Genomic DNA, 26,729 nt, shown 5'->3' on the forward strand with positions numbered 1-26,729 from the left:
ACTGAGCTGGGTAGGCCTACCTGGGCAGGTATTTTTAAAGGGGCTGCATGGGCTGGTAGTATCAAATTCCCTAATCTGTTTTTTTGTCTCTAGACCCAGTGGACCAGATCCTTCAACTAAAACAGAAGGATCATGTCGTGGACCCAGGTTCTCATAGCTATTTCCACTGTCCTCTGGTCATATGTTTAATACAACAAAGGAGTTAGTCTAAGCCTCCCTCCAGGATAAAGTTTTACAGAAATCTATTGTTCTTGAAAAAGCAGCAATGCTCCCACCTGACTTTAGAAGATCCTTTCTGGCTCTCCCACGGTTTCCAACATACATGGCCATAATCTGAAGGGACCTGTGGTGATTTACAGCACCTGAGCTCCATTCACCTCACTTTCAATTTACATCTTGCTACAGAAGACATACACCCTCATACTGATACAATCACCTAAATGCCTGTAAATAGTCTGTCACAATCACATATCTAGCTCTACACATCACACGGAAACATACTCAAGTTACAGACTGACACAATCCTTTTTGTAAGTTTGGTGATGTCTGAGCTTGCCCAAGTTAGAAACGTTAAAATTAGTGCAACGTGTCTGACCAGCAGAGCAGCTTCTACACTGATCTGGCTTGTATAGGTGCTGAGAATTTCAGGAACAAATTGCACTAAAAAGAATATCTAATAAATGGTTTATTGCTGGCAGAACAAAAAGGATTTTTATCCACTTGCTAGACAGGGTTAGGACTGTTTGGTTTTGCATTTATGTAACTACTTAATCTTGCAACGCACTACTGCATATAGAATTAATTTGCAACTGTCTTTTCAAATTAAACTAATGGACTTGTGAGATAAAACACTGGACCTGCCTTAAACATAGCATTAGAAGCTACCAACCACCTAGGAAAAACAATCTGTTTTCTTCCCAAACAACTACTTTTTTTTCTGAAAACTGAGGCTAAAAAGATAAAGGCTGGATTTAGTCTACTTGTTCCTCGGCACAAACTCCCACAGCTCCTTTTATCATGCCACATCTTTAGAAAAGCAGCAATAATAATAGTGTGTCTTTTCCAAGAACAAGTGGCAATGGATGTTTTTAACAACAGTGTAACAGTAGAAAGTCAACCAACAGCGCATCCAAATTCTAATCTACATTAAAAAAATCCACAGCCTTGTTATTGCTTCAGCTAATCAGAAAACAAATCCACCATTCTGCTTGTGTAAACTCATATAGTCAACTCTCAATCTGCAAGCAACAAAAGAGGTTTAGACTTTAGAGTAGCTTAACTGTATGGAGGAAAGTAAGTTCATATGGTCTGGAAAGTCTCATTTACTGATAATAAAATCATCACTAGGTCAAAAAACTCCCAAATATCAAAAGCAGAACTTCTTCCCTGAATGAAACATTTACCCCAAAATCTCACATTCTTTACCCAATAAATCTCACTTTCCTCAAACAACAATCTTCAAATCTAACTGTGTCCTCCAAACATGCTCTTTGTGAAGAGAAAGATTTCTACCTTGTGATTTATGTGAAACTTTTTGTTGTTACAATTCTCTCTAGCCCCACTTCCTTCTCAACTTCCTACTTTGAATGGAGAAATGTCTTTAACAAGAGCACCCATCCATACTAGTACCGGTTTATGAACCTATCCATTTATCTTGTACACTGACCACACTCTCACCTCCAACCTTCTCCAATAGATGGGCAGTTTCTTGCCCATTTTCAGAAGTCAGAAGTCTTTACTTTTAACTCTTTACATGGCAAATAAGTGCCCCCAACAACAGTTAATGCATCTCAAATAAAGGATGTCTTTCCTTGACGTCCTTTCTGCATTTCCCTTTTTCACCTTAGTTTTTGCATGTCTTAGGTGCTCCTACTTGTAGTGGTTCCCATTCCTCCTAGTCCTTACAAGCTTCTTTAATCCAACTAAAGCCAAATGTGACAAAAAGAAGGAGCATACCACATAGGAGTGTTTTTGAGGCTCTTCACTCAACTTGACCAGGATTTATCTTTCTTTTTTTTTTTCCTCTAAAGCATCTTGAACTGTCTACGACACTACAGTTCTGAGCGCACTTGTGATCTCAGACAGACATGGAGTGTCACTTCCCTCCGGGACCTGATCTTCTGTTGGGCAGAGAATACCAGTTTGTGCATACATCCAACCTCTACTCCCGAGGTTATATGTGACCCATTGGGCACGCAGACAAAAGAACTGTATCTCCTTGTGAAGGCTTATCTCAAGAAAGCTCATACTCAATAGTTGAAAGCAGAGACTAGCATCAGAAAGCAAAGCCATCATTGCGGTGATATTTGAGAGCTGCAACAGACTGTACATGATCAAAGAGAAATACAAAGTTATGAAAGAACTTTGCAAAAAAAGAAAGAGCACGCAAAATAGAACACCAGGAAGTGATAAAGTACCAGGACGTAAAAGGCAAAGATTGGTTATACCTGGAATTAACAAAAGTTTTCTCTGGATGTTTTTCTTCTGATGTTACATTAGCAGTAAGAAGTGAGTAAGCAGGGATTAGCCCTTCTTTAGCACTGCTCTGTGCAGGAACTTCTCTTGCATCACAGGACAGACAGACACAAATTGACTGAGCTACCATCAGATAGATCTGGGCTACATTTTCACCGCTTTAGAATCCCTTTAGCTGATAAGGCATTTGCTGTCTCAAGGCTATTAAGTGTAGCTATAAACTGCTCCTCTACTTCTGTTGCCACATCACTAAGAATTATGCAATGGAGTCCGTCTAGTATCTAAGTTATCAATTTTCAAAATGAATCATCTATTCTAGTGCAATACAGTTTACTTCAGTACTACTCCTTCTTTTCATGAAAGGTGTCTGTCTGTTGCTGGCATCTGGTCCTGATGTGCTTTTGAGAAGCCTGAATAATCCCTGATTACCAGTAGTGACTCAGGGTTTTAAAAAAAAAAAAACCACAGAAGAAAGGGGGGGAAACTGAGCATAAAATCAAGGAACACTTCCTAGCTCTGATTTTCATATACTGTATAAGGACAATAATATCAGAATGTCAGAAAATGTGTCAAAAATTATTATATTCTACCATGATAGGAACTGCACAAGCCACAAAGAATTCTGCTGATGAGCAGAAGAGCTAAGAGTAAACAAACTCTCCTTGAAAGTTCAGTTCAGATTAAAAAAAAATATACATAGTAGCAATCCAACTGTGTTTATCTCCTTCAACTTTTGGTTAAATAACTGTAGGAGCAACAGCTATCACTTGTAGGACACAGGCTGCTAGCTTGAGAAAAATATAACATTAACCTTTTCAGACCCTTTCCTAGGTGCAACATTTATTATCCCCACCAGTGTTCATTAAAAAATTCCTACATAACAACCAATTATCACAAATCTCCTCCAGTTCAAGGATGTTCTTCCTCCCTGCAGCTTTTCTTTAGCCATCCCTAAAGACTTCCTGCTAGAAGTGTCCCCTGTGATATTATGGTTCATCTTAAACCTGAGCAGCAAACCAATCCTTGCCTAGCAGAGGCAGACATGTCTCTGTCAACCTCAGACTTTAATTTGAAAATGTAATTTTTCTCTAATCACGTACCTGTCTTAAAAACTGAAGAATCCGCCAATTAACCACGACAATGAATTTTCTGTGAAAATGTATCTTCTTTCCCTTTTCCCTGAAACTCCCCCCAACCTATGACTTTTCCACAGCTTGGTAAGTTCTGTTTTACTTAGAAGTCATGCCACCTACTTGTTGGTTTGTCTTTGATGTTGTATGACCATGTTTTTTTCATGGATGGTTTCCAGCAATGCAGTGGCCAGTGATTTGAGATCTGAAATGGACTGTGGTGTGGCTGGTAGGCTACATCCATGATCCTCCGACAACAACTCTTGGACTATAATGTTAAAAACACAAATGAGTTTTGGCTTCTCTATGCACAGAGATGCAACACAAACATTGACTAGTATTAAAGAACTATTCTCATTATTTAAATGAATACATGTATTTTTCTTTCAATTAACAAACAAAGTGAAAAAGGCCAGAAATATAATTTCTAGCTGGCATAAAGATGGTGGCTTTCCAAGCTGATTGTTATTTCATAGCAAAAGCCAGAACAAGTATAGGCAGACACATCTTACATTAACTCAGTTCTACTTTTGGAAAATTATTTGTGTTCAGAAGGAAACAAAATCATTCTTTTACAGCCCTACAGATTGGTCCAAACTGGTCATTTCTTTCCCGCTTACATTACAACTGAAGCCCACAAGGAAGCTTTTATATTACTTTTTAGAATTATTATATCCTTCAGGTTATTTAAGGGTGATGTGAAAATACAGTCACCCGTGAACTCTTCCTCTGCAGCTTAGAGTCTGTACCTCTCAGCCACATCAGGAATTTCACAAGTATTGTTAAATTCTGTAACTAGAACCTGGCTCTGTCTCTCTCTCCCTCTATATATATATGTATGTATGCAAGTACATGGAGAAGAGCACAAAAGAGAAGTCAAAACCAGAAAAATGAGTTTAAACCTACCATGACACCACTGACCTTGTGTGTGTGAATGAATATACCTACATCTAAAAAGGAGGGCACAAGATATAGTTTGCCTCAAAGAATTTTCTCTTCCCCACTTTTCCTAATTTTGGTATTTTCTTTTAAACGGGGAAAAGCGATTACTCCATTTTGCTACCCATGAAGAAACATGGGATACAAAGATTTCTCATAAAACATACGAATGTAAGAGCTTCCAAAAACAGTAGCAGAAAACCTGACTTTAGGCCCCTCAGCCAGTCTATTTTTATTTGGAATGTGAATTGTGACTGCCATTGTTACCAAAGCAAAGAGATGAATAAAGTGATTTGTCAGGGTCAAAGCTGCAGAGGGGGTTAGAGAGTAAAGAAAATATTTGGTAAAACTGATGGGGGAGAGAATGAAGGGCAAAAGAATTAACAAAAGAAGAAGCAGTAATCAAGAGGCAAATTTTATATTGTCAAGTCAATGAAGAGAAGGACAAGAATTAGCACATAATAATAAACAGGGAAAGAGAAGAGAGCTTTTGGTTTGATTGGTGAGGAAAGAGTTACTGAAATTAGGAGGTAAGATGAAAAGAATTCAATGAGATACGCAACATCATGCTGCAGTTACGCAATACCTTGCTTTGCAGAAAGGACTCCAGTCAAAGCACTGCTACTGGATCTACTATGAGTCTTTGAATTTTTTCGTCTCTCTAGTGCATTCTAGGGAAACAATAAATATCTTATTTAGAAAAACAGTAGCCAACAAATCCTGTCATTAGGAGAAAAGAGTCTGGAATTTTGGATTTTGGTCTCAGAACAATGCTGCAGGGCCTAGAGCTTACACCCATAGAAGCTATAAGCATATGACTCTCCTAGAGAGAATTATTCTTCAGCCAAAACAGTCTCTGCAATGTTACAAAGACTCATTCTGTTTCATTGCAATCATTTTACTGTAATCTCTCCCACCCACTCCCCACAATGTATTTTTAAGACTTGCCTATTTTTTAATAATAGCGACAGTGAACATACTGCAGTATCCTGTAGAGAATATTGGTTGGAAACAAACTCAGACTTTCCCCCACCTTTCTTTGGATAGACTTCAAAGGGAAAGCTCAAACTCCTCTATCAGAGTTTCTAGAAGCCCTTTTAGCAGCAAATACTGACTGTCAGGAATTAGAAGCAGAATGATAGTGCTACAGAAGTCCAGCTCTTTCAAATACAGTTCAGTGAAACCCACCAGACCACGAAGGTGCTCAGTTCTCACCAATAAACTGACTCACACTCCAAGAGACTCAAGTTGTAAGCACGAACAGAGGCTGAAATGAAGTTGGTACTATGAGGAGCTTTGCTCGTGCACAAAAAGCAGTGAGTGCTGTGACTGCTTTACAGTGACCTAAATGAAGAAGTCCTATTGACAATCCTAAGGTTATCCTTCTCTGCTCTGACAAGTAGCCCTCCCCTCCCACTCCCCAAAATCAGAAGAAAATAAGAGGGCATAGCTTCAGGGAAGAGCAAAACTCAGTCCTGAAGGTTTCATGTAAAACAGCATATACCTTAACCTGGGAATAGAAGAACAATGAAGGCTTAGTGATTATTAAGATACATGAAGAAATAGCACAGCCATTAGGGGACAGGGAGACAAGATTTTCTTGTGACAGCAGCACAGCTGCAGTCATTCACCACACACTGCACAATCTACTACTTTTCACCTACCAATTGGCTGGAAGGCTGATTACCTGCCCCTGGAAAGAGGAGAGTTCCCCCACAGAACTTAAAAAAGGTATTTAATTAATTTTTCAAAATGCTGTTAATAGGTATCCCTTTGTACTACCATCAGCTAAGAAGCCTATGAGGAAGACTGAGCACGTAATACATATACATAATAATATTGTCAGAATGTCAATGGTGGATTTTTCTTGCAAGACACAAATTTGCTCTTTAAATACATATAACATGAAAATGAACAATAACTTCCATGAACCATGAAGCACAGTTTAGATGATACACTGAGAGAATCTTACCTTATATTTAGTAATACTAGACTTAAGAAGGTTGACTTCTTCTTGAAGTTGTTTTAATCTCTCTTGAAGATACCTGAAAAAGAAGTAATCCTTTACTTCATGTTACCTTCAAGTACCGCCTTAAGCAGTCTTCTTTACTACTTGGCATGTCCTCTCTTTGAACTACTGAGAGTTCTTTTCCCTCTGCAGTTCTGTGAGGGATATAATAACAGAAACTTACTGCTCTTGACCCCATAAAACTTTAAGTACGGAAACAAATTGCATCAGAACAGGAGGCTGCCCTCCTGTTAGATTTGTCAAGCATGCTGCACAACTATTTTATATTGGTCCTCAGGTTTCTGGGGAGGAAAGCTAAAAGAATATATTTACGTCTAGAGGAAATAGTCAGGAAGCATTTATGTGTGTCCTCTGTACTTGAAGGCCTGTGAGATGGACACATGAAGATTTGTATATATGTCAACAAAAGACTCGGCTGTGCAGAACTTTTGCATTGCAATATCCATCACTTACTTGGCACTTCTCATTGGCAATCACAAAGTAGAAAATTTAACAATATAGTTGAAAAATGGTACACAGTTAAATGAAACAGTACAGTTCTTCCTAATACAGTTTATGCACTTGGATTAGACAGTTATTTCCACATAGGAAAATATATTTTTTATGTATAAAGGATTTATAAAATATTCTCTTTCACGTAGTGCAACTGCAGCTGTGCTAGGGTTAGTGACAATTTAATTATTTTAGGAAAAAAAAATCATGCCACTTTCAGGGGAGCAGGGGGCTTAAATTCATACAGAATTCCGTAGGACACACAAAACTGAAAAAAACCCTGAAGCTGCTGGGAGGAAGTAATGCCTTTGGTATTAAGACTTTCTTACCTGAAGCATAAGTCTTTGTAAATGAAAAGTGTCTTACAAGTTCTATTTCAGTTTAAGGTAATTGTTGACATTAAGGGAGGTACCTGCTATGGCTCTGTCAGTGATTTCTCTCTGTCATTCTTAGTGGAGACCATAAAACATATTCTTTTCCCAAGGAAGTGCCAAGAATATGTGGGTGATTTCACCAGCAAATTCTGTTGGTAGATCATACTGACCACCTCTCCCTGTGGTGAAAATTATGTCTGAAAGTATTAACTCAGAGTACTCAAAGTCCTTGTTTTCAATCCAAGACTAGCCCATTACAGCTCACTAGGAGTTTCTCAAGACACAAATTTTTAATATTCTTTCTTTTGGTGCCATACAGTGACGTGAATAAAAAGGTCTGAATGTCTCTTCCTTTTCAATGTTTAGCTCTATTTGGGAACATCACTGACATCTCTGTAGCCAAATACAATATTGGTAACTTTCTGCAGCCTAACTTTCTCAATATTTGCTGCTTAGTTACAGTACAAACAACAACAATTACCAAAATCTCTTAACGTGTATTCTTGGATAAATTTTCTCTGAAGTTTTGTTGTGACTGACTACCTGATGCTCCTATTACAGTAATGCACTGTATTTTCTAGGGAAATGGTAAGGTTTGCAATGCACTCACCTGTTCTCCATACATAAAGCATCTACGTCGATGATACGGTTTTCGTGCCCTCCTAAGACATGATTCAGCTCTTGGTTTAGTCTGTCAGACTTATCTTGGTAAAAAGAACGTTCCTCTTTCACATCATGTAACTCATCCAGTGCAGCCTGAAGATCATATCTCAGAGTCTCAATCTGAGAAGAAAGGAGAGCTGCATCACTCTTTTAAAGCTTAAACAAAAGATTACATAGCACCCAGCCTGAAAACAGCAATAAGCACATGTTTGAACAGGATTGATTTTGGACAGTCAGAAGTCTTTTCAAAGCTCATAACCTCACTCTATTTCACTTTCACTCTATTTTGGTAATATTTCATTAATTTAAGTTAAGTAACTTTACCAGTTAGATTTGTTTTACAAAATTTCTAGAAAACAATTAAAATGTAACAGCAAAAGAAACATCAATCCCTACTATAATTCTGCTACAAACATATTAAGCTCATCTTAGCATATAATTTCTAGGACTATAGGAATTAAGTCAACTGAATAAGAATCTGCCAAATGAAAAAAAGGTCTGTAAGTGTGAATTTATACTCATATGGGACTTGAGCAATGAAGTTTCACAGAATAGGAAGAAGAACAGAAAAAGTACAAAATAAGCCAGCATGGAGGCTACACGGTGAGCTCTGCTATCAAGCAGAAGGGTGAAGAAGTCCAGTATGAAAGATACTCAAGGACAAAGAGCTTCAAGCTTCCAAGGAGATGAAACTGTGAGTGTGAGAAAAGTCTGCAACGAATTCAGAAGTCTCCATCCACACCTCAGAAAACACGGATAAGCCAGGAAGGACAACAGACCATCATACGGAAAGAGGCCAGGTGATGAACAGAAAGAGAATGAGCTTGGGAACAGAGTTAGCAGAGAGGATCACCCTGGAAGAAGCCCAACAGCCTTTCTGGTAAGGCAAAACGGTGCTGCAGTTCAGTGAAGACTGAAAAATCAGAAATATGAACCTTTCCTGGATCACAGAATGGCTCATTCAAGGTGGAACTGATAGGTAGGAATGAGTGTGGGAACAACAGAGAATATAACCCGCCCAAACTGCCCAGAAACTTATGTATCCATATTAGGGAAAGAGTCTGATGAATTGGATGCTGCATGGTACATAGTATTAATACAGACTTGAGGCAGGGAAAGGAGGACTGATGTGAGAATTTTTCCAAAGAGGGGAAGAAATAGCTCAGAGGCAGGAAGAAGATGAGACTAACAACAGTTCTACAGAAAATTTGATTCAGAGACTATCTTTAGGAGATATATCAGCCACTGCATACTGTGTTGAATACTTGTAACAGCTTTCACTAAGGGGTCCCTTTCACTGACATTAATTGACAATATTCAATTGTCACAAATTGTCGTTGGACATTACTACGAAAAAGGAGAATCAATAGTCTAGAGAAGGCATTTCTGAGACTAGGTACTCACTCTAACCATGTATGCATGTTTAAACTAGTGCTCAATAAGGACTATTTAAGTAAAAATCCCAACACCTTCCCCACTATTTGCAATGTTAATCAGCTACCAGCCCTTCAAATACAACAGAAGCCATTTACTTGCTACTGCACTAGCTCTGGAAAACATGACACTGTATGCCCATTTAATTATTACCTGTTCTCGAGCCTTCTCCAACTGTTGAACAAGGTCTTCCCGTTCATGTGCTGCGAAGTGACGAGCCCCAACTTCATCATCTCCAAGTCTTTGCTTTGCTATAGTCATTCGAAGGAGCTGCCATGACAAAACCAGGATTTGGTAAGCAAAAGAACACAGACTGCAGCAGCAGAGTACATCTGTATTAGAAAGAGTAAAGGTGTCCTAGATTTCAGCTCTTCCAGGCCAAAGAGTTGATATTATTTAAACCAGAGGGAATCTTCTGAGCTGAGGGCTCAATCCTGTTCTCAGTGAAAAATTCCAGTTGAATGGTCAAAGCATTGATAGGAATTGAACCAGACCCTGCAACAACAGTCACTAGAGTATACAAATGATAAGAGACCAAGTAAACACAGACACATGGTCAATGTATTTTAGGAGTGACAGGAACTAATTCCAGTCAGACAAAAACTAGAGAATTACCAGAAAGCCCTTTTCATATGTAAATATTAAAACTGTCTGCAGCAGAGAATTCTTCCTATTTAATAAAAGAGCATGAAGTGGCTTGCCCAGCTTCATTTTACTTAAAAACCCCTCTATGCTACATTAGTGCAAAATTTGTATTAACAGCTGCTAAGACGTTTGCTTATGCATTAGTTTTTTAATCTACTCACAAAAGTTAATTTATGTCGAAAACAAAAAATGGGACAACAAAAGGACTCAGCCAAAATGCTCAAACAGCTAATGAACTCATGAGCTTTGTGACTGCTGAAAACAGCCTAATTTGAATTACTACACATTTATGTTCAATATCCAAAGCAAAAAGCAACGACCTTTCAAAACCCATGAAGTATTAAATACCAATCTATAAGGCATTCAGCATTTACAGTTGTTTATACTGAGTACATCTAGGCAAAAGTGTTGCCTCCCCATGGCCTCATTTGTAGGAGCTCCATAGAGACTAGAGAAACCCACTACAGTAACCAGCCTGACTTTCCCTGTATCTTTGACTGCACCAAGGAATTAATGTACATCATTATATTGCAGAAATAGAAAAAAAAATCAATCTTCTGAAGTAGAAGATTGTACATTAAAATCTGTCTTTGGTATTTATGGGATGCCAGTCACCATAGCTGCAATGTGCCAATTAAAATCCTGCTGATGCAAGACAGACTACCAAAATCATCCTCCTCACTTATTTCAGCTCCAGTTCAGCACAAGTCACTGAAGCCAGTACAACATGTTCTGATAAGCAGTTCACTTGTTCAGGGGAAGCTATGGCCACAAAAGTAACTTGTTTTGGCAAACTACATTTCCCTATCCCCACAAAGAAAATACAAACCAAACCGCTGCACAGTTAGTAAGGCTGAATGGATCCTAGGAGATATAACTCCTACTAATTTCTTTATCAAATCAAATAAGTCAAAAAGGCAACTAGCAAATCCTGGAATGGCTTCATAGCTACTGGATTGGTTTTTTTAAATGCTAAAAGTCTAATGAACAAAAGGTGTGGTAACATGATCTAATTCAGCTACAATAATTTAATTTCTAGAATCTCTCACTAGTTAGAAAGGCCACAAGAAAAAAAATGTAATAACATTTTAAGGTCTCAATCTTGTCCAGAAAAACTGGAAATAGGAAGGGGAATAACACTTTACTAATGCCTCCAGTGCCTGCAGCAGAACAGAACTTCTGTGTAATGCTCGACACCAGGCTGGGAACTGATCAGAGCTGTCACTCATGCACTATGACCAATTTTTCTCCAGCCCAGGAGTGGGTGAGGCATGAGATGCAATTATAACCACAAGCAATTATAACTTGCAAGGTCAAACAGTCTGCCAATAAAAGGAGAACACTTTATTTACTACTAATTTTGAGGGGGGAGAAAAAAGAAAGAAAAAGAACATGAAGTCTTATGAAAAGAACGCTTTCCAAATTCAGCCAGTAAAAGCCGCATTATTAACATACATAAAATAAAGTAAAATACCAAACCATAAAACAACAGAGTGCTTCTTCCAGACAGTTGGCCAATCAGAGAGTTGACAGGGCAGAACAGGCCAAGTCGTTTAATTCTGCATTGCGAATGTCTCATGAGGCAGCACCACCTGCTATAAAATTTTTCCCTGAAAACGCTGTGACCCAAAGAGACACTGTTATGCCAGAGGTTTAAGGGTTTATTTCATATTAGTGCTCTGTTACAAACTTTATACACTTGCCCTCTGGCTGCTGTATTTTTATTTCTGTCATTCAGAAATCACTGAGGAAAGGAACGCTCAACTTCATTTTGCACCTAGAGAATAGGTGAACACTACCTCAGGATTCTGTGAACAGCATTTACAGCTGAGTGGATTTAAATTAATGGCACCTTACAGAGAGAGCTCCTGTTTGTCAAGAACCCATAGATTGTTAATCAAAACAATCCAGTGCTGCAAGCCACTAGTCTTTTTATTTTAATATCACAGCTTTTTCTTAATAATTTTCAGCTAAACAAGCTTCACTGGGATAGCTGCTGTGCAGTCCAGGAGTCCACAGACAATGCCTGCGCTGAAGTTGGACACTCCTAATTATCAATAAAACATGCAGAAGGAAGAGGGAAACAAGCAAAACCACTAAATTCTTTGTGGAAGGCAGAAACTACCATGTTTAGCCACAGTCACTGACAGCAATTGTCTTCACCACGTTGACTACAAAATCTTAAAAAGTGGACCAAAACTATGCAAATGTGCTACCTTAAGTCCCAGTTCTGCCAAAACACACACGCCACATTTAACATTTCCCACTGTTGCTGCATGAATGATTGTCTGCCTGGCAATAAGGAACTGGCAGTAACACCGCAGCCATTGTTTCCTGTGCACCTTCCTCTTGCTTAGCGCTGCTCTCAGCAGCTTACAAAAGCCATTCTTTGCGTAGGTAGGAATTCAAGGAAGGCAACTGAGTCATCTAGTCTTGCAGAAGTCTCCACTTTCTCCTGAGCTTTCCATTTTTTCCCTTTTACAAGAGAGAATTAGATTTCCTAACTATCTCCTTCTAACGTTTTAGTAATTGTTTTCAAGCATTGCAGCCAAGACATTAGGAAGGAAAAAGATTTACAAATAACTATCACAAACATAGAAGAGTTTTCATGTGTCACAGCTAGTGAGATTGTGATCAATCATAAAAATAAATAGTCTTAGATATCTGTTGCTGGAGCGCTGCAGTCTAACTATTGCTGCATTTTTCAAACTGCAGCAACAAACCCTCCCAGAGACTGTCTGAAGAAGTTCTATTATTTGTGCCAAAAAAATTTTAGTTAAATTAGAGGAAAAAATTAGTCCAGTTAAACCAAATGCAAGCAATTTGTTATTGCCTAACTGATGATGTACTTAACATGATTTCAACAAGTAAAATGTCTCTGGTTTAAGGTCTCCTTCTAATCCAAGTGACTGCACCCTACTTGTAGCAAAAATTAAGGCGGTGAAAAACAAGTCAAGCCATGAAAACATTTCCTTATCAATAGAGCTGATGTGTGATATTTAAAGAGGTTCTTTTTCTTTTTTAGTCCTGCAAAGCTCTTGCCACTGTGACAAAGCCTGCATGAGTCACCTCTGCTCAGACACAGGCAGAATTGTTCATCCATAAGCAGCTTCACTTGCTGCAAAAGCAGCTGTTTGTTCATCTCTTGCCAGAAGTAAGGCTGACGTAGACCAGCTGGGCAGGATGCCCTCCCTCACTTTGGAAAAAGCAGTGAGAAGGATGCAGGGGAAAAATGTAAGAACAAACAAATTATTATAGTTCTTTGTTTTTGTATATACCATACATTATCCGGACTCCAGTGCCTGAAGTAGCCCAGCTGCCAGTACAGGAGAACTGATGAGCAGAACAGAATGGCTTTGGGAACAAGACTAGAAATTTATCACTGAAGCTTGTAGAGAAAGAAATCTGACACAGGAGGAGAGTGTTAAATCCCTCAGAGAGATGGCAATGCTTTTTTAGGCATTTTGAAAAACAGCAACCTGACTCTAAAATAAGCTCTATTTCTCATTTACTAGGAAAGTGAATAATGTGTTCCAAAAATGAAAATCCTAGTCTAAATTAATCCGTGTCTGATGCAGCTCTTTCCTCTGACACTTTATTTAGCGATGCACTGTTTTGCACCTTTCAGAGAGGGGCACACTGGGCAGAATAAGTCTTTTTGTACTTTTCCATTTGTTTTGAGGATAATGAATTTAAATTCATGCTGAGAATACCAGCATGATCAGCTAATACCAAGTTAACCCACAAAGGTGAACATAAACAGCACCAGTTCAAGTACAAAGAAGTAGGCTCTATGTTACCAAGATCATATTGTCTCATAATGAATTAGAATTGGTACATAACCTTGATATTTAAATATATTGTAGTTTTACTACCTTTGTGTTCTGTTTGCACCTACAAACCCTTGTATCTATTCAGGACTGGCTTAGGAAAGGCTATATGGCATACCTTTGGTACTGTGGAATTGCACGGCACTGACTTCTACACCATAATACAGTTCAAACAGTAAAATGCAAATGAAAATAAACACTGGGAAATCTGGTCCTTGAAGACTTGAGCAAGTTACACTGAATGCCATGCACACTACAAATTCAGGTCTTGCTTGACCCTTTCCCAGCTCCCTGAACACATTCAGGGGAGTTCTTTGTGAAAAACAATGAATAAAACTGCATAATCACAATATACTTATGTATAAAAGAAAATAACTAAACTTAAATGGAAAGAAACCCCTCCATCTGACTAATTAAAAGTCACACCATTTTTATTCGCATTTTAAAATCCTATGATTTTAAAACTGTAGTCGAGGGAGAGAAGTTATAACTAATTATTTGTTTCAATTTTTTACTTTGTTAAACACCTCGACTCTCCAATTCAACCTCTCACTAGTTTGATCTCTGAATGTACTTTTGCATTAAGCTCCAGCTGTGAATGTTACACACATTTGGCTTGAGTTTAAATATTTCAATTAATGGAGACAACAGGAGCTTGATTAATACCAAATGGCAGATTTTGAGCAATGTTCCATATAACTTGCTAAATATAGCAATGAAATAAATTGGTTATGTAAGGGTAATGGGATGAGGGCTTAATACAAAGCTCAATATATATGTTTGTGATCAACTCCTCCATATTTTTTAAGGGAAAAATTATGGCTGCTCTGGTTTTATCATCTACTAAAATTTTGCATTTACAGTGCAAAAAATTAAAAATTATCGCATGATGAAGAAGACATGCTTATCTGTACTTATCTGTAAGAGGAAATATCACTAATAAAATATATTTTAAAAAATAGAAAGGGAAAAAGAAAGTCTGAGAGCATTAAAGTAAGGCTAGGTACAAAATACATAGCTAAGGACAACTGAGCAAAAGCAGCATACAAAAACATATAATAAGCTGCACTTACTGGTATCCCGTACAAGCTTCTTTTGTTCTACTGTTCTAAGCATTTATTGTAATTAAAGTAGAAGTTCTGTAGTCCATTGTTTTATTTGTTTTCCTAAGAAGCAAATGCAAAATTCCAGCCCAGTTTACACATTCCACGCCATTTACTAGTAAAAAAAGTTTGTAATACCTTATTGTCCCCTTGTACTTCTCCCAGTCTCTGCTGAAGCTCTCTAATCTCTTCTCCAAGGTGTTTATTTCGATCTTGAGCCTCACTCAGTAGTTGAGCAAGATTTGCCTAGAAAAGGAGTAAATATCAATCATAAGTCAGAAGTGTAAGTGGTGATTGAAAAGAAACTCTAGAATTACTTCTTAACTGCCAACAATCTTTACTTTATTGTTGTTGGTACCCAGACTTCATGCTTCATTAGAGAGAAAACAAAAGTCACCTGGGTTCCTTTATCCTTAATAGAAAATACAAACAGTATGTGGAGATACAGACTCCCAGCACAGCACACAAACCCCAAACAAGACAGAGCAAAAACATCTATGCTAGTTCCAGTATCTTGGCTGGTGGGAAGAACAGAATGCAGAGTTACTTAGACAATATTTATACAAAGCTGCCAAAATAATAGTTTTAACTTGCATATAATTAGACAAAAGGCACAGCTGAGAAATAACTATGACACAATTAAATTCCTTACGTGTTTAGAGCAGATTCCTAGCCAGTTAAGAGGATGTCAGCCGAAGTCCCTGCCCCTGTACCATCGATATCTAGTAGTACAAAACTTCAAATGTGACCTGATTTGTGTTGTTAGCTAGCACAGATTCTTGAAAAATAGAAGTGAAAGCTAGAACTTAAAAACAAACACCACCACCATCATCCTCCAAATAATCAGGTCAAAAGTTATCATTCGCATTAACCTACTAAGTTAGCAGGGCAAGCAGTCTGGTCTATAATCTAACAATTAAATTCCATCACCTTGATCTCTACCAAAAAATAAATGCAATCTCTTCCTTTCCTACTTATGATATCTGAAAATAAGCAAATACTACAGATAAATTTATTGTATTTTATCCTAACAATGTCTCACAAATACACAAGCATTGACTCAAGACAGGAAAAACCTGCTGACAACATGTCATCATCAGAGAGCTCTAATCATAGTGGCTAAGGTGCAGCCTTTCAAGACATTGCCTGTGGACAGCTCTGTGTGTCATCCATTGCCATAAATCTCAAAAGTATAAAAAGAAATTAAAAAAGAATTTCTAGATCTTCTAAGCATGACTTGGTAAAGTCTCATGAGTCGGGATCTCTGAGCTACCCTTCCACGTACTCCCTGGATTTGAGGCCAGTGCATTAACTGGCTGTTCCTAGCTCTTTCATGGTATTTTAGATTCAGTTTTAGATTCCCTACTTCCCACTTGCTGTGCTTCTCTTCCAACTCCCCCATTTCTCTGTTCTGATAACTCTCTCTCTTTTTCAGTCTTGCTCTTTTACCCAGTCATTCTCACTACCGCTTGACAGTCTCCTGGGATGTTTTTGTGAGCTTTATCTTTACAACTCATACACTATCAAACCAACAAGGTATCTAATAGCCATTACTGCAATCTGCCCCCTTGTCTACTAACAACTGTTATTTCCACGTCTTGCTTTATATTTAAGAGAAATATTAGGATGAATCTATTAAGATGGATATTGACATGAACATAGCCATGCATGCATCTGACCATTTGCAGGATTAGACTATTAAACTATAATCAACTGCAATTTTTGTACACTACTATATGAAGAAGCCAACTCCACATTCCAGTTGGTCTAAATTAGCAATAGCTTCAAACTTTTAAATAGGAAAAATAACTTGAGAAACTGACACATCCTATTTGATGAACAACAAGCCTGTACTTCCAATTCTGTACTTCCAATACTTTGAGACCAAAAGTTCAGAAGAGAGCAAGGTAAATCTCCCACAGTTTAAAGCATTTTTAAAACTACTGACAAATGTGAAGACTGTAAATAAATAATTTGGAAAAAGAGTGTAATGGCAATGCCCCTCCTCCATAAATAATCAACTACAGGACAAAAACTAAGCTGCCTCTAATTTTATTTTCAAGACAACAACCATTCAAGCAATGCAAAAGGTTTCTCAAGTATGCTTTAGTGGAATGATTTTTTTCTGTACATGATAAACAAATGTGTAATAGCCATTTACACAACGAATGAATAAAGGATCTTCAGAACACATTCAATCAATGGTTTTAGAAGTACTTCTTAAAGGCTCTCTAAAAGAAAGAAGACAATGAACCCATGTTTGCACGAAATTGTATTTAAACGGAAGTATCTATGGCTACTGCTTAGATGAAATTTTTTAGGTATTTTTTTAAGGAAGCTGACTTTCAATAAAGCCTGAGTTAGTTAAAAGGAACATGATTTGCACAAACTTCTCTGAAACACTTCTATTTATAAAGTCCCTTTTTATGATGAATTGGAACAACTCCTAACACTGCAATAGCACATGTAATTTCAACACCTGGAAAGAACTCAATCTCACTAATCAGTGTTTACAACCACAACACCAGGATTTTAGCATCTGTAGTCAAAACCTGGCTCCCAGTAACTGCAGGAAAGGCATTACCATGCCTATACTAAATCTTCCTGCTCCGATTTGTTTCCTTTAAAATCATTTCTCTGGGATTGCAATTCTATGCTGAATTTTATTTGTCAGTCATATAAATGACTTAACATGACAAAAACCTTTATACTTGAGACAGAGATTTTGGAAGAAACTTTAAATGAAGAATTTTAGACATCAAAATAAACCAGCCTTGTTTAAGCATGCCAAGAGCATTACAATGAGCTAAGTATAGACTGGCTCCTTACTGCAAGGCTTGTATTATACTTCTGTTGAACTAAAACAACCAAGCTATGTCACAGAAGTAGTCTCCAGCAATTACTCATTTCTCTGGCTTAGAGGTTCCATACAATGTATAATTTAGACTGTTCCGAGTTTTAAAGGTTTTGGCAAGACCTCATTAAAGCTCTCGGTGAGATGTGGATAGAAGGAGAAATATTTGATTTTTCAGAAGTGCTCTACTGGGCTTAAAGAGAGCCAGCCAAGAGGATATGTTCAACAACACCTGGACTTGGTACCATTTCTTTGGCATATATAAGAAAACATACCATATGGTTGCAAGATGATAAAACTAACAATGGAGGACCGGCTTCGCGAACCTGCAACTATTTATTTTTTGAGGAAAGGGGAGAAATCTATGCAAGGACAAAGGCAATTCATTTTTCCACTTGGCAACTTCTTTTCAATATTCATAGAACAAACACGAAATTCACTTAGAAATTCAAGACAAGTTACTTCAGCAGACAATAAAGCTCATATCATTTACTTGTGCAACAGACAACAACTCCCTGAAAATTAGCCAAATTCAGCTTCTCTAGACTCAATTTCTTCAACAGTTATTTTGATTTAAGGTGAAGCCTTAAAAAAACCTCCTGAAACTGTCAAAGACTTTACTTCTTTCACTCACACTATGTAAAACTAACTCTAAAGTAGTGACGAAGAGAGGTTTCTGAGCCCTGGGTAAAAACGGAAAAACCCAGACATGAACACCTTCCTGCCAGCTCATCTTGTCTGCCCTCTGCAACAATCTGCAGCAGTGGAAACTGTTTCTCCTACCCTCTATCAATGCAACTGTTTCAAATACTACACATTGCTTCATTCCCGTATCAGACAATCTTGCAGAGCTCTATCCACATTCAATTTCTGGCGGGTACTCTGGAGCCTCTGCAGCATGACAAGATTTTGTTTTATATCCACCCGTCATGAGAAGGTTGTATGTATCATAGGCTCATAGAACAGTTGGAAGGGACCCCTAATGATCATCAAGTCCAACTTCCTCCACCTCACAGGGCTACCTAAAACTAAGCTATATGACTAAGAGTGTTGTCCAGATGCCCCCTGAACTCTTCCTGGCTGGGTGCCATGGTCACTTCTCTGGGGAGCCTCTTCAAGTGCATGACCACCCTCCCAGTGAACCACGATTTGAGCACAGTCCAAACCTCCACCGCACTGCTAGACATAGGAAACTGTTCCCATACTCCTTTTTCTTCTGACCAAAAGCAAGTGCAACCATAGCCAACAATCCCACCAGAACTTAGGAAGAAAGGAGAAAAAGGTTGATGTGAGAACGCTGAGTGGGAAGTGCCTACCTTTATTACATAGGGGAAAAAGCACCACAGATCAGAACAGATCACAGAGGGAAAGATTCAGTGGGATGGGATCTAGACCTCATCCTTTTCCACTCAGACTTTATTAAAATTTCCAAGAACATTTTTTGGCATAGAAGGTGAAAGAGGACCTTACATTTCGCTACAGATGAGCATCCAAAACTACTGACCAAAAAAATATATAAATATTTATTACCATAAGCCAGTGAACACCTGTCAGGCAGCAACAGATCTTTGCTCACTACTGACCAATGACTCAAGAAGAAGGAGAAAAAAAAAGTAACTCCAAATAGTCATTGCTGGCATTATGCACTACACTTGAATTTGGCTCCTTTAACAATTTTGCAAATATAGCTATACATACATACTGTTATTTTTCTTCACACCACTTTAAGAATGATGGATAGTAACAGTCTTTAATTTAGCTCTCAATTCTCTTGCACATAAATCTTATCCGACATTTAAAAAAAAAAAAAAAAAAGGACTTTTTGCCCATAGGGCACTGCCTGAAAAAGCAATTTGGCAAGGGGGAAGGAAGAGGGGGAACCTTCCAACCTTTACAGTTTAAAAGTATTTTTAAATATAAACAAGCATTCCTATACTGCAGTTTACAGTCTTCTCTGTTTGTTTCAGCCACACCTCCAAACAAAGAAGAACACTGAATTACAGGGCTGACAGAAAAAAAAGTTTGATGAAACATTAAGCATACCTGATGGGTGTTGCTTATTGCAAATTTAAGTGCAGCTTCTCCTCCAATGCATTTATATGACTGCAATGGCTGAATTAACACAGAAAAGCTTGCTTTGCTTACCAACTACAACTGTTCAAGACAGAGGAACTGATGACATGCCCTAGCACTAGCTTCCTTGCAATAAAATCCCAAAATTGTTGTATTTTTCTCTTTAAGTTGAAAAACCACATAAAGAAGACTTTTGAAATTACAGGTCCTGGGCATACAAAACAAAACACACTTGATATGGCTCATATTTTCCCACCAAAAAACAACAGCAAAAAATCAAAGCCTTGCCAAGCAGTCACTCTTCTGAGTATCTGCTGCTCTGAGAACCAGGCAGAAATACTACCATAGAGAGAGTAATCAGGCATTGGAATGGGCTGCCCAGAGAGGTGGTGGATTCACCATCCCTGGAGATTTTTAAACGCAGATTGGACGTGGCACTGAGTGCCATGATCTAGTAAATGGACTGGATTTGGACCAAGGGTTGGACTCGATGATCTCGGAGGTCTTTTCCAACCCAACTGATTCTATGATTCTATGATTCTATAGAAATACATCAGTCAAAACTTGATAAGGCTCTGCAAAACAAGAAGGACTTCCTCACACTCACATATATTCGAGAAACTCAGCAACTGGAATTTTTGTAGAGCCAATTAATAGAACCAAATAACCATTTTAGGAGTACACATAAAATAAATACTTTCCCCCTCCTTTTCAACCAGTCTTCACTGTGTTAGATTAGGATAGTGCTGTATAAGGCCAAACACTGCCTATACAGACCTATTTGCTGGAGCCTGACAAACCTAATAAAGATAACATCAACTGCACACTCCTTTACGAGGCCAGTTTTTGCAAAACAACTTGTTAATACACATAAGTGGCAACCCACGCTGTCAGTATGAATCACCAGTGTCATGAGAAACTGGCAGAAGCTCCTTCACTATGAATGTTCAAAAACATACTTCTGTCCCCTCATACTCCATATAGTCATCAAGTTTTTGTTGACGGCAGACAAACACGATCAAAGAGAAATTATTAATTTGTGCTTACAAAAAGACTGCAGTAGAATAGAAGAAAAGATTGCATCATTGGCTTGTTTTATCAGAGATATTTTAGCTGCTTTGAGATCCTCAGGGCACCTTAAACTTTGAGATAATGCACAAAAAGAATCAAAATTCCTTAAACATTCTGAATGATTAATTAACAGGATATTTGTCGAGAGTACTCAGGTGTAGGGGTGTGAAAAAGTGTCTCTCTAGTCCATTAAGATAAGACCCAGCAACCAGAGGAGAGGTTGTTGTACACATCAGGTCTGAACAGCACTCCAAATTTTGACGAGGAACTATCACATCTATGAGGATAAGCACTTCTTCTCTCCTAACTTTCTCTCCTGGACTTTAGTGATGGACTTGGCAGTGTTAGGTTAATGGTCGGACTCAATGGTCTTAGGAGATCTTTTGCAATCTAAATGATTCTATGATTCTCTGTTTACTGTAAAACCTATCTGTTGAAGAAACAACAGTGTCACTTCACAAAGCCTGACTGCTAGCATAGCTAACAAGTTCTAGGTTTTGTGTACTGCCACCTGCTCTGATCAATGGAACAGAAAATTTCAGTGTTCAGAAAACAAACTCTCTCTACCGGCTATGCTTTTGGAGCAGGCACATTTTGAAATCCATGAGAATATTGCTCTATGTGTTGCAAGGGTAAACAATATGTCTGTTTTCCAACTGCTCACTATGGGAGTCAAACACATGCACCTATAAACCAGAGTAAAGCTCACAGGCCTAAGCTGGGCACATGCATAACGTTTTTCATCTTCAATCCCTCTGAAGAGAGGAGGAAATCACATTAATCATCACAGCACAACTGTGAGATAAATACAAAATGATTGCTTACCCTGTAGTGTATTTTATCTGAAAATTTTATCTCATACAACTCTGAATGCAGCTTTTGCACCTTAGCACAAGGCTAGCAAAACTTCCTGAATTCATTAATTAACAAGAAATGGTCACACTAGTAATTTTTTATGATGATGTGATAGAAAGAAAAAGAAAAGGAAGAAAGAAAAGTGATAAATTAATCCCTGAAGTTTGTTTTAGAAGTGAATTGTGACAGCTGAGTACAGTGATTTAGAATCTGGAAGTGAAAAGGATCAAAATGGGTCAGTTTATGGTATGTCATAACATACTCCTGTCTGGAACCTCTGGTCCTTCTGATGTTGCGCTTGCCCCAAAAAGTCATGCTCGTGGACTTACTCATTAGCAGTAGACAAACTGTCTGACCAACATCTCAGCGAGTGGGTACCATGCTGCTCTGATATCAATGCCCCTCGAAGCAGTCAGAGTCTTGGTTTTGAATGAATCCTCTTGGGACACCCATGGATAACTATAGCATTAAGGATCGTGACCTTCAGGAACGATGCATGTAGGTTCTCTGGTGAGACTTTTTGCCTCACCAGAGATTAGTTATCCAGCTGTGCTCTGTACTAGGACTATGTCATCATTATGTTATGAGACTCAGTACTAGAAGCCTCAAAGATGGTTCTACGACCATGGGACCCCTCTAAGGCTCAACAGCTGCTTGGGAGACACAGGATCCACTTCACTACATGAGGCAAAAGGATCTTTGCCAATAAGCTGACCAACTTCATATGGAGAGCTTTACTCTAGAAATTATGTGGGAGGGAATAAGGAAACTTGGGATAGGGTAGACAAATCAAGAGGCTGGGACGATGGGAAGAGAAGGGATATAGTAATTCACAAAGAAACTGAGCTGAAGTGTAATTCCTTTGACCATAGGCATGTAGAGAAGGAAGTTCCCATAGAACAGCCTTGTGGGAAAGCTCTCAAGCAGCACAGAACCAGCACACTTGGATGGCCCTCAGAGGTCTCTAATGCATGCAGCATGGGGAAGACTGTGTGCAGTTACAGAGTTACAACCTCATTGGGATCATGCAGTAATGGTGCGACAGCTCACAAAACTGGAGTGCTGTGATGGAGGGATACAGACTCTTTAGCACGAAGGTGAGAAAGGGTGTTGCCCTTTATTGAGAGAGTAGCTGGAATGCATGAAGCCCTGCCTTTGGACAAGTCAGAAGTCAGCTGAGAGCTTTTGGGTCAAGATTTGTGGGCAGATCAATATGCTGTTGTACTGGGTATCTGCTCTAGATCAGGAAGCAGTAGATAAGGCCTTCTTTACACAACTGGAAGAAGCTTCACATTCACAGGCTCTGGTCCTCAAGAGCGATTTTAGCTACTTCAATACCTGCAGGTATCTGAACACCGTCCCCTCCCTCTTTTTTCTGTGAGAGTGCTCAAATGCTGGAACAGGTTGCTCAGGGAGGCTGTAGAGTCTCCATCCTTGCAGATAATCAAAACCAGACTGAAAATGGTCCAGGGCAATCTGCTCTAGGTGGCACTGTTTGAGCAAGAGGATTTGACTAGTTAATCTCAAGAGCTGCTTTCCCACCTCAACCACTCTGTGGTCTTGAAATGTTTAGTTCTATTTAATTTGATTCCTTATACATTTAAAATACAAATATAAGGCCTCACCAGTGAACATATACATTACAGCTTTATTCTTGACACACAGGCCCAGTGCAAACCCATTTTCTCCAACTGAGTGGTCTCACTGAGATCAAATTAAGCAAAGCATATTTAGGACTGTGGCCCAGCACAGTCATTTTCCTAAACAGGCATTTTATTTCACCTTTGTTTATCCAGAAGATCTCATTTGTATTAAAAGAACTTCCATTTCATATAGAAGGTCAAAGGTTCACTGATCTGTTATTCCAAAGGCAAAGCTTCTCCCAAACTGAAGGTATATTGAAAATTTAAGCAATGTAGATGAAAATAATAGGCAATATATATCAAGTTAGAAATCTTAACTATGTGTTTTTTCTTTAAGTTTCCCAGTGTGGCAACACTGGCCAACAGACATCTAGTAAATTGCAAATAAAATGTCCTGAATCACAGCTAATGCATATAAATATATATCACTGCAGAATGGTAAAATGGCAGAATTTCTATTTATATAGGATGCTCAACAGAGGCTATGTAGACAGAACAATATTTTAACATGTCTTTCAAAATGGGGAGTGTCTGTTGCTTACCATCTCTGGTGAATTTTAACATAAAAACACTCTTCGTTATTCCTGTCTTTCTGAAACATTTCACCTCTCCACTACTTATCAAAAAATTACCCTACACCTGACACCACAAGACATAAAAAACTACCTTCAACCACAGCATTTAATTGAGAGTGTTTGGCACAAGGGGCTAGGAAAGCACTGACAGTTTACAAGCTGTGGTAAAAACAGTAATGGTTAAACACCTACTGTAGGAAAAGAGATTTCAGTAGCACAGTTTCTCATTTTCTTTGCTGGTTGGCAGAAGGCAATACACACAGAGCAGTCTTTGGATAGAATCACTACAGAATCATAGAGTTGTTTAGGTTGGAAAAGATCAGAGATGCAAATACAACTTTGAGAGGGAAAACACTGCAGAGCACTGCATATTAAGATACCTTTAAGTAACAATTTTGAGTTTGGTGCTTGCCAACAGAAAATGCCTGGTTACATGATATTTTCACAAAAAAGATGAAGATTCTGTGTTGCAAAACAGGATGAGAAAGCACAGTGTGGAAAACAAGACACTTTAAGCAGTCACAAAGCATAATTGACAATAAAGGTGAAATATAAAAACAAGAAGGAGAAGGCAGTAGCAATTCCAACCCACCTATTACATTTAAGTTCTAGATTGAAATTTCAGCAATAATTTCTCAGCTGTGGCAAACAAACACAACACATAGCAAATTGGTCAGCATATTATGTTTTCCTCTCATTCCTGACCATGAAAACATGCACCTTTGTGTCACACAAAATTCACTGGAGGATCAATATCTCTTGTCATAAACTGACTGAGATGACAAACGTCTCCCAGCAGGAAGCTAGGGTTCTGGGCAAGAAGGGGATGAAAGAAGAACAAAAGGGCAAAGAGGACTTCACTCTTTCTTAGGTGAGAAAATGTTAAAAAAATGTATGTACGGTAATAATGGAAAAATATTCATAACTTTCTTTTATTATTCTCTGATGCATTTCTCAAAGCAAAACTATACTCTTCTTCAAAAGAGTTGACCTAACTACTCTAGGTTACCCACCTTGTATGCTACAGACACACTTCTCAGGAAAATGAAAACTCAGGAAGTGCACTAACAGTCTATTACTGTACAACCTAAAGCATATATTGTTCCTGGGGGAAACCTATCAATGACCCCATTTGAAGACAAGATTTTCTTCCTTTCACTGCTATCTAGCATGAATACATAACTTCCTCAGAAAAAAAACCACCAAAACTCCTAGGTAGGTTATTAAATCGCTTTCCAGGCACTCGCCATGGTAAACCAAATTTCCAACACTTAATATAATTGCAGCTTCTGAACTTAGAACGAATCTGGCTCGTATTTTAGAAACAAGTGTCAGTTTTATTTGTTTTGGAAGATGAAAGATTAATTAGAACAACATCTATGGAATGGCAAATCTCCCTTCCTACTTGTCTCTGTAATGATCCATATAGTGCCTTGGTTTTCTTCCTTTCAGTTGTACATTCCTCAGCAACACTTAGAATGCACAAACATATCTAGTCATAAACTTTTATTAGAATTCTGTTGAAATACCAGAATTGCAAATAAATTATGCTAAATAATGAGGAAGTTAAATGATTCTACACTGAGCCACTGACTTCTTTGGCAGCTATTTGTTTAAGTGCCTGAAGGAGTAATTATATTGCCTCTGGAAGTTTAGTTTAAACCAACCAAAGCCCTAAGCCCTAAATTTTAAGAAAATAGCAAGAACTGTATGCAAACTCCCAGGAAAAGGATGATAAGTAAAGCTACTGATCCATTAAGAGAATGTAATAACCATGTTTTAAACATAGTTAGAAGACTTTCAGGACTAGCAATTACAGCAACAACTTTTGTTCTTTTAGATTGTCCTCATCTCCCTGCTCCACACATTGTGTTTTTCTCTAAAAATTAAGACGATTTTAAGAGTGTGACAACCAACATTCCACAACAGGGACACACTGCATGAATATCAAGGAACAAAAATGCATGTGAGCAGGCAAAAAGTTTTTCAGGGGAACCATAAAATGCAATTATCATTGTTTTAGCATTTATAACTCATAGAGTCCAAGTGGCCTGGGAGAATACTTAATGGAAAACAGCACTCACAACAATAAATTAACAATTATGGAATGCAGACAATGCATTCCCAGATTACTTTTCAGTATGAAAAGTCCTGTCACAAATCCATTTTAGGACTCAATACAGAAGGATAAAAAACAAGGAGAGCAATCTCTGTACACTGACCAATTTCAGTCTCAGGTGAACATGAAAGCAATAGACATATATTCTAATTAATGATAGTTCAGGTATTTCAGAGTGAAACATGAAGAGAAAATAGAAGTCACAGCTTAAAGACTAAGCTTTTCAATAGACAGATTACCAGATTTACCAGATTTCTTAGTTAATATTTTTACTCTTTTGCGAAGTACTTTTGTAGCAGATAAATAACATCAACTGAAAAATAAATCTTACCTGTTTCCTCTTTTCAGGCGGAAGCGATGGATCCCCATCCTACAAATAAATGGACATATTCTATTGGCAACTTATTTCTCAAACCAGCAACTAT

General features: G+C 38.2%; 1 protein-coding gene across 5 annotated transcripts in view; it reads right to left on the reverse strand.

The window, feature by feature from the left end:
• Positions 1-26,729, reverse strand: part of CCDC149 (coiled-coil domain containing 149) — a 51,391-nt gene that overhangs the window by 16,447 nt on the left and 8,215 nt on the right. For all 5 annotated transcript variants that reach the window (XM_027713763.2, XM_027713762.2, XM_039379474.1 and 2 more), the window contains exons 3-9: positions 26,636-26,674; positions 15,253-15,360; positions 9,690-9,806; positions 8,050-8,222; positions 6,517-6,589; positions 5,131-5,215; positions 3,729-3,873 (exon numbers count right to left, since the gene is read on the reverse strand). In XM_027713763.2, the coding sequence (XP_027569564.1) occupies positions 3,729-3,873; positions 5,131-5,215; positions 6,517-6,589; positions 8,050-8,222; positions 9,690-9,806; positions 15,253-15,360; positions 26,636-26,674 (740 nt within the window). The remainder of the gene's footprint in view (positions 1-3,728; positions 3,874-5,130; positions 5,216-6,516; positions 6,590-8,049; positions 8,223-9,689; positions 9,807-15,252; positions 15,361-26,635; positions 26,675-26,729) is intronic.

This window comes from Pipra filicauda, unplaced genomic scaffold, assembly GCF_003945595.2.
Source record: "Pipra filicauda isolate LSUMZ 115617 unplaced genomic scaffold, ASM394559v2 scaffold169_size1572857_pilon, whole genome shotgun sequence".
In the NCBI taxonomy this organism is placed as follows: domain Eukaryota; kingdom Metazoa; phylum Chordata; class Aves; order Passeriformes; family Pipridae; genus Pipra; species Pipra filicauda.